Raw genomic sequence first — 12,660 nt, forward strand, 5'->3', positions numbered from 1 at the left:
ATTCAAGAGTTTAATGTGATGTGAAACACACGCACGTAGTAGCGGCAGGAGTAAATAACATGCAGACTCTGGATATCGTCGTCTTCCGGCGGATCATCAATGAAGCAGCAGCATGCCGAAGCAAAACGGACATCTTCAAGAATCAAGACTACTGCTCTCTCATTTTCTTTGTAGTCTGCATATATATAAGTTCTATTCAAAGTCAAAGTATATCTCTACTTTGACCAAATATATAAAAGAAATCAACATTTATAATGCCAAATCAATATAGTCAGATTCGTTATGAAATGTACTCTCATAGTACATATATTTGGTAGTGTTGTAGTTGAGTACCACGGCAACGGGTCCGGGTCAAATCCATTTCAAACCCGAGACCTTTTCTTCTAGCCGCAGTAGAGTTGAGTCACTCCGCGACACTCACCAGAAGCAACAGAAAAAAGCTACCACTTGGCAGTAAAGCAGATAAACTCTACACTTTTCTGTCTGCCGAGACCGATGAACCGATAATAATAATAGACTAATAATCTAGGAGTACATCCAAAGAGCTGTTGAGGAAACGGGATATGCAAAGCGAAAAAGGTCAAGATTTGCATAGACACTTGGAGATTCAGATCGTGCGAGCGAGAGCGACCAAAGCAGGTGCATCGAACGCTCCAACGTTCACATTCCACCACCTCACCTCCTCCCCGACCAGCTCCAGTATTTTACCGCTCACACCGGCCACCTCACTCCCTCCCGAACGCTCAGACCAACCGAGCCAAGCCAGAGACCGTTCCTCGGACGCCGTGCCCACCTCCCTCCTCCCTCCGTCCTCGAGCTCGACACCCCACACCTCACCTCGCCTCGCCGCTCAGCTGCCAACCAGAAGCACGCACGGCCACGGAGTGAAGCGAGCAAGCAGCACAGCGCGAGGAGGAGCATGACCGTGGCGCAATCCTAGCTGCCCGTCTCGTCTTCTTCCACGGCCGGACCGGACCGCGGCAATGGTGGCCGGCAGAGTCAAGGCGGCCATGGGCTTCCAGCGCAGCCCGGCCACGCCCAAGACCTCCTCCACCACCACCTCCTCGCGCAAGTCGGCACCGGCACCGGCGCCGTCGCAGAACACCGCCCACGTCCCGGCGGCGGCCCGGCCGCAGACGCCGACGCCGGGCCGCCGGCCCTCGGGTTCACCGGCCCCGCCAAGCTCGGGGGGCAAGGGCGGCGGCAGCTCCTTCGCGCGCTCCTTCGGGGTCTACTTCCCGCGCTCCTCCGCGCAGGTGCAGCCGGCGCGCGCGGCCTCGGCGCCGGCAGAGGTTGCCGAGCTCGCCCGCCTCGTCGAGGAGCTGCAGGAGCGCGAGTCCCGCCTGCGCACCGAGCTGCTCGAGCACAAGATCCTCAAGGAGACCGTCGTCATCGTGCCCTTCCTCGAGACCGAGCTCGCCGCCAAGAGCAGCGAGCTCGGCCGGTGCCGGGACGCCATGTCACGGCTCCAGGCCGAGAACGCACGGCTGCGCGCCGAGCTCGACGCCGCCGTCGCCAGTGTCGCGAGCAAGGAGCAGAGGATTGCCGAGATGGAGAGGCGGATGGCGGAGATGGCGAGGCCGCAGCGAGGTGGCGCCGACGATTGCTCGTCGTCGGACGGCTCCATGGCGGGAGGAGGCGACACGGCGGCCAAGCGAGCGAGCAAGCCCGTTCCCCCTCCTCCACCACCGCCTCCGCCGCCGCCAATGCCGACACGCGCCAAGCCCAAGTCCTACTTCTCCGGCTCCTCCCGTGCCTCGCCGGCCAACTCCTCCTCGTCCGGCTCGTCCACGCCGTCCTGCTCCTCCGACACGGCGGCATCCACGGGCCGCAAGCCGCAGCTCTCGAAGCTGCCCCCGATACCACCGCCACCGCCGCCGCCCCCACCGTCAATGCCGACGCGAGCAACCCGGAGCGCGAGCTCGTCGCCGTCGACCTCAAGCGGCGCCGCGCCGGCCCCTCCGCCCCCGCCACCCCCGCCGCCCCCTTCTGGCCCGTGCGTGCGACGCGTCCCGGAGGTGGTGGAGTTCTACCACTCGCTGATGCGGCGCGACTCCAAGAGGGACTGCGGCGGCGGCGCATGCCCCGAGGCCGGCGGCACGGGCGGTTCCGGCGCGGCGAACGCCCGGGACATGATCGGCGAGATCGAGAACCGCTCCTCCCACCTCATCGCGGTAAGCCAAGCCCAAAAATCCACCCAAAAGAATCCCACATTTACATTTCCCTCCCGTTTAATTTCATTTGTTCCAAATCATCATCGTCGCGTTAGACAAAATCTGAAACCGAAAAAGGGTTTCACGAAAGCCGACGCGGAGTAGCTGCCAACTGCTAGTTGGATGGGTGAATCAAATCAATCAATCGCCGATGAGAGTGGTTGCTTTGCTTTGCTTTGCACGCGGTGCGGAACAAGAACGCAGCACCAGAAAGTTATCGTCTTTTGGGGCGCCAACTGTGCACGCTCACAGGCACATACAGATGCAGATAAATGCGGCTGAACAACACACAGATAAATACAGAGGTGAAAAGAAAGAAACATGGGCCTTTTTCCAGGCTCGTCTTTCTCGAGCTCGCCACCCCGCGTTCCATGGAGAAGCCCACCTCCTCACGCACGCACGCACGCGTTCGTTTCTTTCTTTCTCTTGGATTTTTGTGGTTTTTGGAGGAACTCAACTCAGTAAGATTGGGAACAAAAAAAAGAAGAGGAAAAAACAATGGCAGCATTGGTAAGGTTGCAGTGGATCCGGGAAAAGTTGCTCTTGTCAGACTGGCTCGTAGGGCCCAGGGAGCACGCTGACCAGAGAGAGACTTTCTTCTTTTTTCAAATATCATTACCGGTAGTGCCAACTGCTGGAGGGGAGCGGTCAGCAGCGGCACAGTCTCGTGGACCTGTCTGTCTACTAGCCGTTGGGGCCAGGTGCTGAGGCTTTGACCGTTGCTTCGCGCCATTTCCTCTCGAGAGCCGCGCGAGGAGAGTTTGAAACTTTGATTTGAAATCAAACCATGTGCCACTGCTCCCCTAAAAGTTCTTGATCATGCTTTTTTAGACTGATCTGCTTCTTGATCATGCTTGGATTGATGGGAGTAATAATTAATTAAGCCTGACGAACTGTTTGATGTGTGGGGGGTTGCAGATCAGGTCGGACGTGGAGAGGCAGGGCGACTTCATCCGCTTCCTCATCAAGGAGGTGGAGGGCGCCGCGTTCGCCGACATCGACGACGTCGTCACCTTCGTCAAGTGGCTCGACGTCGAGCTCTCACGCCTGGTACGTGCTAACCAAGCTCGCCTGCGCCCTCCGTCGTCCCAAGTTCAGTGAATCTTGTCAAGGGCTAGGTGACTGATGCATTTTCAATTCCAGGTGGATGAACGGGCGGTGCTCAAGCACTTCGACTGGCCGGAGCAGAAGGCGGACGCGCTCCGGGAGGCGGCTTTCGGCTACCGCGACCTCAAGAAGGTCGAGTCTGAGGCGGCGGCATTCTGTGACGATCCCCGGCAGCCCTGCGCCTCTGCTCTCAAGAAGATGCAGGCCCTGTTTGAGAAGTAAGCCGTTCTCTTCCTGTACTATCATGCATCTTCTTCTACCTATGAGCAAATGACCAGCTTCAATCTGCCTTCTGCTTGCCCCTGTGCTCATCATCGTTCATGGTTGTTGGCAGGTTGGAGCATGGGGTGTACAGCCTGTCTCGTGTGCGCGACGGCGCCATGAACCGCTACCGAGGGTACCAGATCCCATGGGAGTGGATGCAGGACACCGGAATTGTCAGTCAGGTAAATTCAGTTATCTAGTAGCACATGACTTACAGACAAACAGATCAATCATTCGAACAAGCATAATTTCTTGTTAGAACCTAGCCCAAGTATAGAATGATGCACTAGGTACAAAGGCACCAATATAGATCAATCATTTGAATGCTATTAGCTATATGGCACATGGTCTTGGCACCAAGATGCTGCTGATTTCGGCGCATTGAGAATGCTATGGCTTGTGTCGGTGTTCGAATGTAGTGAATTTGTTTTTGTTTTTTGCAGTAACTAGTGTCAAATAATAATAGTACCACCTTCTGAAACAAAGACGCAAATCTGAACACACTGATCATATTGGTGCTAGAATTTTCTTTTACCTTATTTACAACCGTTAGAGGAAATTAATCAAAAAGGCAAACAAATGGCATCAAGCCATCTAACTATTGGTCCTAGATACTATAGTTCTTTATGTAGCAGATGGATTTTCAGTAGGATAGAATATTTTGAGTTGATCCTGGGTATGTGCAAGTGTACCCAATATCTCTTCATTTGTCACTGCTGCTGCTACTAGGCTAATATTCTCATTCATAAACTTTCTGAAAAATGTCCTTTGCGTACCTGCTACATGTGCATTGTCTCCATTGAGATTCCGCTCTTAAACTAGGCAATGATCCTGGTCTGCAACTTTGGGTAGGAAAATGTTTGTTTTTCTAGGTACCGCACAACTGGTCTGTAAATTAACTGGATGAAAAGCTTTGTAAGCTGAGCAAGTGCAGCAAGTGACAGTCACCACTAGTTTCTGTGAACAAAATGGCATTCGGTTGACAAGTTGTGTGTCTTGATGCTGCAGATCAAAATCCAGTCAGTGAAGTTAGCAAGGAAGTATCTGAGAAGGGTTTCCTCCGAGCTCGAGGCCACACAGGGCGGCCCCGACGAAGAAGAGCTCATGCTCCAGGGAGTCCGATTCGCCTTCAGAGTACACCAGGTACACCCCCCAGCTCCTCCATTTTCTCTTACACTCACTCTATCCCCATTTTTGGACATGGTACTCATTCATGTTGCTTCATGCAGTTCGCTGGCGGATTCGACGGCGACACGATGCGGGCCTTCCAGGAGATCAAGGAGAAGGCGAACGCTCTCCAGTCGCAGCGGGATCAGCAGCACCTGCAACAGCAAAGGCTCGCCGCTGGCAGAAGCTGAGACCTGAGAGTACCTACCATATACTATTCGTTGTCAGAGGAAAGTTCATATGTTTCCTGTAACGAAAACACTTTCACAAAATTTATCATCAATGAACACTTCTTTGCTCTCACTGAAATCTTCCAGAGTCAGTGTGTTTGCTATAACTTGTGAACTAATACCCGAGAACATGGATGCGCGATCATGTGTAGATGATATGTTGCTATCTGAATTTACACGCTAAGATGAAAATCAGTGGCAAATTTTGACAAGCTAGAAAGAAACATAGAAAGAGAACTGAGCACTCTGCACATTGTTCAGCAAGGCAGGCTCTTGGAGCTAGAGCTGGCCACTAGCTGCTTGGCGTTGGTCATGTCCACGGACGCCGTGGCTCGCCGCATGATGGACCTCATGTTCATGTCCAGGCTCTGCTTCACTATCCTGTCCACGGCGCTCCGGCAAGCCTTCGTCCCGTCGGCACCACCGTCGTTGCCATGGCACGCTTCCATGCGCGGGCCGGAGTGCGCCCTGATCCGGTCCTGCCCGTCGTCCTTGAACCACTGAAGGATCTTGGCCGCCCTGCTCCGCGCGAGGGGGCTCCCGAGCAGCGACACCTCGAGGAGCGCCTGCACGGCGCCGAGCTGGCGCATCCGCCGCAGCAGCGCGCGGCCGCCGCCGCCGCCGTGCGCGAGCGCCATGACCAGGTACGTCGCGTGCTCCTGGCACCCCGCGCTCTCGTGCCGCGCCATGGCCTCCACCAGCGCCCTGGGCGCCTCCTCGTCCTCCGCCATCTCCCGCCTCCCCGCCGCGCTCGCCGCCGCCACGTCGGCGAGGACAGCCAACGCCGCCTCCGCTGTCGTCTCCGTATGCTCCATCAGGGAGGGCGCCAGGAGCGCGCGCACGGCGCCGCTGGTGACCACGGCCCGGACGTGCTCGAGCTTGGCGGAGAGGTTGCGGAGCGCGGCCAGGCACGCCAGCCTCGTGTCGGCCGGGACGTCGGCGGCGCCGAGCGTTGCGACGAGGAACGGGAGGAGGTCGGCCGTGGAGAGCGGGAAGTCGGTGTTGGCCAGCGAGGAGACGGAGAGGAGGAGGAGCGCGAGGTCGTGGCTTGTTGACAGGTCCATGAGCTTCGGCAGCTTCTTGAGAAGGCCGGCCTTCACTATGTGCACCTTGTTTCTGAAAACCAAAAATCAACAATGGCATGCTTCTTCAGAGGATCAACCATGCCACAATCACACAACACAAGTGCTGAAAATGAGATTAATAGTTCTAGCATCTGCTGAGCACAAGATCTCTTATGCGCGTGGTTAGATTTATTTTTTAAGAAATTTTGATGGAAAAAATACGAGGAAGAAGAACTGATTGAAAAATGTGGGAATGGGATTAATGCACCAAACACTATTTGGATCAACCGATCAAGCAAATTACCAGCGAGTAGATGGGTTCTGCGTGCATAGACTCTTGTGGTCTTCGTGCACAGCTGGGATTCGTTAGGCAGGCGAGTTGGCGCCACGGTTTTGAATTTCGGTTTCAGAAAGATTTAGTTCCAGCGGTTTCGTTTTGCATTTGGGTCAAAGGACCGGAACAGCGGTGATTTGAAATTCAACATTTTTTTCTGGATTTTTGAAATTCATTTGAATTCTTGTGCGCGACTGAAACGCAAAACGAAATCGCTGGAACTAAATCTTTCAGGAATTCATTTCAATTTTCTGTCATCTCGTTGAAAGTGAAAACCCTTGTCGATCACTGTCGTATCGTGCACTTGAGTCTCACCACTAGCTCAACTGAAGCACTATTTCTGTGTTCGTGGTGGCCATGCAAAACTGAGTGCAGGGTCTCCATCATCATAACATCCACTTCCTCTGGCCTCTGCTTGACATATCTTATCCAAACGGAGCAAATGTGTTACTATAGTTAGGCAGGATTTTCCATGGAGGGAGAAGAGGAAAAAGGGAAGGAGAATAGCACTTCATATAGTAGTAGTACATTATTAGATTGTTGGCACAGTTTGGTATGTAGCGTCGCAAGTCAAATTGCAGCAACCCTGCTGCCAAACATTGTACCTACGTCTGGCCTGCCTAATCATCCAACGAACTACTACTAAAATGAATTATTGTATGCAGAGTCAGATAGAGTGCTGACATTTCTTCTCAAAGCCAACATGTGATTCTCTGATACCGCAGCTAATCCAACACTAGGTTCCAAGAAGAACAGCCAAAGGTTAGCACGGGCCCCTCGCCTAATATGCAAGGAAAATGCTGTGCATGTTGAGGAATTCTTGTGGGCGACGACTAATTGTGCATGGCGACACTGACTGCAGAGCATGTGAAAAAACTGTGTCATTGTCAAGGCTGGGTTAGTGCTTTCCGTGGAATCATACTAGAAGGAGAAAAAGAAGATCACATGTGAAAAAACTGTGTTCATGTCGGGGAGCATGCGAGAACGACCATGATACACTGCTCGGTCGGTTGATTTCTTGCTAATTCACCGGACGATTTGCACGGGGAAGATCAATGGGCAGGAGACCGATCGTATCATACTGGACACAGCACAGCACGGCATGGCGCGCGAGAACTCACAGCAGCAGCGATCTAGGAGGAGGCAGTGACTGACTGACCTGTGGGTGCCTCTGGCGAGCTCGAGCAGCGCCCGCGCGGCGGCCAGACGTGCACCGGCGCCTGCCCCGGCGTCCGCGAGCATGGACACGAGCGGCGGCACGACGCCGAGCTCCGGGAGGGCGCGCTTGGTCCGCTCGTCCGACCGCGCCAGCCTCCCGACCTCCCCGGCCGCTTCCGCCCTCTCCACCTCCGACGCGGCGCCGAGGCTCAGCCGCCTCACGGCCCTCCTCACCGCCGCCCCGTCGCCGTCTCCTGCGGTCGTCGCCGCCACCTCCCCCATCGTCCACGCGAGGGTGCACCAGAGTTCCGGAGGGTACGTGTTTTCTGGCGGGGGAAGAAGAAATGAAAGTTGGGTTGGGTTCGGCCGACGTGTAGAGCAGAGGCAGAGCAGAGCACCTGGGTGGGCCGTGGGCGTGGGTGGAGAGGGAGGGTTTAGGCATGCACGGTAGCACGAAAAGGCTGGTTGATTATAAGCGGCGGCGCGCCGCCATGACCGGCCGGACAGCTATCGTCGCGCCTGGGGGTGGTACGTGGCCGTGCACTACGACCGATCCGTGCGTGTGCTCCTGTCGCGCGCAGATTAACCAGTGCTTGGCTGCCTGAACGGCGACGTTTAACCATGTGTTACCTGAACTTAGGCACCACAAGGACAACCAAGATCAAAAAATAAATAAATAATTGTAGCACTGCTTCCTCTGTTTTCGGCTCAACCAGCTCCAAACTTGTGTACGTGTGGCATTCATAACGTGGCCGAACTCGATGGCCTCCTGTCGTACAAGGCCAGCTGTTTCCGCTACGGAGGAAATCAAGTTCAACTCAAATGCAACCATCGTGCACTCCTATGTAGAGTAGTACACAATTTAATGGTGACTAGAGAGCCTCCCTACGGTGGTTCATTATGCTTCAATTCATTTCTAGATTGCTCGAACCAGCTGATAAATTAAGACATAAAATAGCTCGAGAAATCATCGCACGCATGATATATATGGAAAAAAAGTTAAGGTGACGGCGTGACTCTACGTACGTACGTGGACCAACACAATGTATAGTGCACGTCAACTTCTCATCGACGTCAGGTCAGACCCATACCTCGATCTAGCTTGAGGATGCATGCTGGCCACTGATTCGAGAAAGAAAACGCTCTGGTACGTGGACGAGGTGGTGATCGCATCGTGGCAAGGTAGGGCGGCTCGGTCGGTGGAGCATTAACCCAGCTAGCGAGCGTACGTGAGCACACTTGATTAATGGAGTGCTTGGACTAAGCTCCCGTAGCCTGTTATTTTTATTTTTATTTACCATGCGTAGTGTGCTTTGCGAGCATGTGCTGGACCTTACCGATGGATAACCGTACGGACACGTGCATGCTTTATTTTCTACTCCATCTGTAAGTAGTAGTGATCTAAACACTTTTATATTAGTTTACTAAGGAAGTATTTAGCAGTTTTTTTTTCTTTCATATTTTTACTTAATTTAACTAGGATATGGCTAGATCTCAGCCACTGAAACTCGTCAAGTGACACACCATATAAAAAAGAAGCAAAAAGAAACTAAAAGAAATGTTTGCACGGATCTCAATGTAAGATCACACAAATATAGCATCTAGTGAGACTTCCTGATTTAATTAAACTTGTGTCATTATTTAACTCTTAATTTTTTTAGGCGCTTTCACCGATCGGACTCACTTATTCGTCTTGAATTGGCATGCCACACAGATGGTTTTATTTGGCCAACTGATTTTCTGTTTGGTTCGTTTCGGTTTTCATCGTTGTTGTTGACTCATTCATCAAGGTAGTTACCGCAACAACTTCAGATGACCGGTTGCTTGCCGCTCCAGCGGAGTGCCGCCACCGTGTAGTCTCTTCTCGCCACTGATCTCTTCACCTTCTCTCAAAACCCTAACGACTCCCGACCAATGTGTCCTCCTCCCTGGTCATCGTATTTTCCGAGCCAGCGGAGACAACAGAGACATCGTCACCAACAAAGTCACATCCATTGCGCAAGAAGGGAAAGGGGAGGGCGGTCCTTGTCATGATGGCGATGGCACCAACGACCATCCCTTCACCGGAGTAGCAGAGGCGAGACAACACGGAGGATAAGTGCGACCGTGGTCCATAGAGTCAGGATGCTCCAAAAGCTGAAGCGCATGAATGGTGTTAGGCTCAATGAGATCGGGAAGGTACCCTTGATGGAATCACCACCTCCTCTCCATGATGCGAGCAATTGAGGGAAGCTCTAGGAGCACGATTGATCCTACCGCCGTTGTAAATTCCAGACAATGCCATCTGCAGATAGCAAACACGTGAGAGATTCGGATGGTGCACATGGCGATAATTTACCTAGGTTCAGGCCTTTGGATTGAGGTAAGACCCTACTTCCAGCTTGTCTACAGTGCGAATCTCACCTCGCATGAGAACTAGGTTTTGTATTTAGAAGGTGGTTGATCATAGATCGTCTAGGGGTTGAAGCCTCAGATGTCTTGCTAGAATAAAGTGTCTATTTGGGGGGGGGGTCCCTGTTGGGCCTTATATAGGTTAATGAGACAAGGTTAAAAGTCATGAGTGGGTCAAAGAGTTGTCTTATGCTCGCGTTTGGTAGAAATCCGGGTCAGTTAGTACATGTCATATACGAACAGTTCCTAGCATAATACGAAAAAGGAATCTTTGTCTTCTCCCCCAAGGTGGTGGTGTGCTCCTGATTGTCAGTGGACGTAGAGTTGTGGGCTTGAGCCACCCTATCTTTGTTGGGCCACTTCTGACCTACATAGCTACACCCAGAGGCATGGCACTGTCACTCGACTTAGGCATGCACATGGACACTCCAGGACGAGTAGGTGGCCACAACGACAGATAGACGCATTTTTTTTCCGGATCAAGAGCTTATATTACTCAAACAGATCGATGCATAAATCACCTATGTTTCCTGGAATGCAATGTACATGCTCTTGCATAACCAGGTACCAAGGTCAGTTAATCATTTCCGTTTGGGGCGACCCAAGAGGAAACCCTAGCCGGCCGTCGCAAGCCTTCCCCAACCCTCCAACCCCACCTCTGACGACGTCGGAGGGCGTCGTCAGGCAAAGCCCATGTGGAGTCAGCGGGGCTAGTTTTCTCTTCCTATTGCTTCAGATGGGGAAGCTCGGGACACTAGATTCGATGAAGGCGGGGCCAACTTTCTCTTCCTCTCGCTTCAGATGGCGTGGAGCGGGACACTAAATCTGGCAGAGGCTCACGCGGCGGCGGAATGCGCACGCCGGCGAGCTCGGGGCGGCTCGGGCGGGAAGAGTTGTGCCGGCGGAGGTCCGGGTGGAGGCAACGGCTCGATCTGGGGCTTCCTCCATCGGGATCTGGCCTCTGAAGGGGAGGAGGTAGGCTCGCCGGGGCAGCGGTTGGAGGTTTGCAGGTGGTTGCGGCTCCTAGAAGAGGGTGGATGGTGGTGGGGTGAGCGCTTGTGCTAGCAGCGCCTCATCTCGTGGCACGTCTGGGTCGGTGGTGCTTCACCCTTCAGCAAGACTCAGGGGTGGTTGGAGGTGGTCTTGGCGGAGGTGGGCTGGCGATGGACACACTTGGCTCTATCCCAGTCGACCATGGTGAACGGAGGTGGTTGGATTTGGGCCTAGGTGCCCAGATCTGATGGTGGAACATTCCTGGCACGATGGTGGTGGTGCGGGCTCGATCCGGGCAGAGCTGAGGTTGCCATGTTCCATATCTGGTTGACTTGGTGGTGGCGGCTGCTGTCTTGTGAGATTCGTCTCCTCCTCCTCCTGTGGTAGTCGGCCTTCTTGAGCAGCTCCAATGGACTTTGGGTTTTGTGATCTTGGGTTAGGAGAATTCTCTACTTCGCGATGTCCGAGGCTGACAACGGTGACGCCCGTGGGCACCGTCCCCTCCCTAGAGGTGTTGCTTTGGCCGTGATTAGACTCCCTCCCTCGTTCGGGGGGGAGGGGGCTTGGTACGCCCTCCGAACTAGGCGGTGTTGCTCGAGGCATCCTGGTGGCGTGACTTGCTTTGGGTGTGAGCCTCCGAGGTGCAATGCACACCGTCGACGATGCTCTCTCAACAATGTCTTCTCTAGGTCCACCCAGGCCCTGGTCTCCACTTGCCGACTTACTCTTGGCACAGTGAGTGACGATATGTTGTTGTGTGCTGTCAGCGGGGCTTGATTGCTCTTGGGTTTGCCTACTTGTTATTGGCATGAGGTTTGACTAGGTGGAACATGTATTGGAGTACACGTGGTGGGTGTGGCCCCTACTTCTCCAGATTAGCGTTGTAATAGCCGAAAGACATTTGACCTAGCTTATTTTCGGCTTTTTCCTTCATATGCATCCTTATGTGTATTCTAGATTTTTTTAAATAATTTTCCATCACCTGATGAAAGCACTAATTAATTGTAAATTCTAGCGGATCCACCGGAAGAAATTACGTTGAACTCAAACAATTTAGTAACCAATTGTACCTGTACCATAAATGGAGGGAGATAAACTGATCACGTTTGTATTATGGTTAGTGGGCTCATGATAGAAAGTCTACGTGACACTGAGTAAAGCACGAAGTCGACCTCACATCGACCAACTAATTATAAGAAAACCTCACATGGATCTGTAGCTGCAGGTCGCAATCTAGCTCGACAATGGATGCACACGCTGATTGAGTTGAGAAAGGAAACGCAAATGCTGCCACTCGGGTGGTGGGCGGCTCGACCGATCGGGTAGGAAAACGGTGGAGCATTAAGCTGTCTATCTATCTTTAGCTTGCTAGTTGTTAGCGTGAGTGTCCACTCGATTAATTAGTGGAATACTTACAAGTGGATATCCATCGATCGTGCAATTAGCTGAGCCTGTAGTTGCGCACGTGCATGCTTCGGCTTCATGTTACGTTTGCTCGTGCAGGTAAAGTCAAAGTGGCTGGCGTGTCAAAGTTTCCAGGAAAGGAAGTTTTGGAGAGTTTTGTGCTTTTGGGCCGAAACCGAGGTTCGGCCTATGATGCGTATGATCTATCTTGATCATCCTTCTTCGGACTATTTACACGCTTTCGGCCATACTATTAATGACAAGCACTAGCCGTTGGAGGGAAGCTCCATCTTCCATCCTCGTGCTGATTTTTCTTTTGAAACATGGTAGACACG

The 12,660-nt window shown here is 53.0% G+C and overlaps 2 protein-coding genes across 2 annotated transcripts; one reads left to right on the forward strand and one right to left on the reverse strand.

Moving 5' to 3' along the window:
- Window positions 1-641: 641 nt before the first annotated feature.
- On the forward strand, window positions 642-5,060 carry LOC147992842 (protein INCREASED PETAL GROWTH ANISOTROPY 1-like). The gene is made up of 6 exons (XM_087532001.1): window positions 642-2,174; window positions 3,132-3,263; window positions 3,357-3,538; window positions 3,655-3,766; window positions 4,593-4,727; window positions 4,814-5,060. Exons 1-6 carry the CDS (start codon window positions 984-986, stop codon window positions 4,940-4,942), a joined length of 1,881 nt encoding a protein of 626 aa, XP_087388127.1. The 5' UTR covers window positions 642-983; the 3' UTR covers window positions 4,943-5,060.
- LOC147992843 (uncharacterized) lies at window positions 5,061-8,147 on the reverse strand. Its single transcript, XM_087532006.1, has 2 exons — window positions 7,539-8,147; window positions 5,061-6,097 (listed from the first exon to the last, which is right to left on the reverse strand). The coding sequence occupies exons 1-2, from the start codon at window positions 7,817-7,819 to the stop codon at window positions 5,239-5,241; spliced, it is 1,140 nt and encodes a 379-aa protein (XP_087388132.1). The 5' UTR covers window positions 7,820-8,147; the 3' UTR covers window positions 5,061-5,238.
- Window positions 8,148-12,660: the final 4,513 nt, after the last annotated feature.

This window comes from Triticum urartu, chromosome 1A (assembly GCF_056163025.1).
Source record: "Triticum urartu cultivar PI428250 chromosome 1A, HENAU_Tu73, whole genome shotgun sequence".
In the NCBI taxonomy this organism is placed as follows: Eukaryota; Viridiplantae; Streptophyta; class Magnoliopsida; order Poales; family Poaceae; genus Triticum; species Triticum urartu.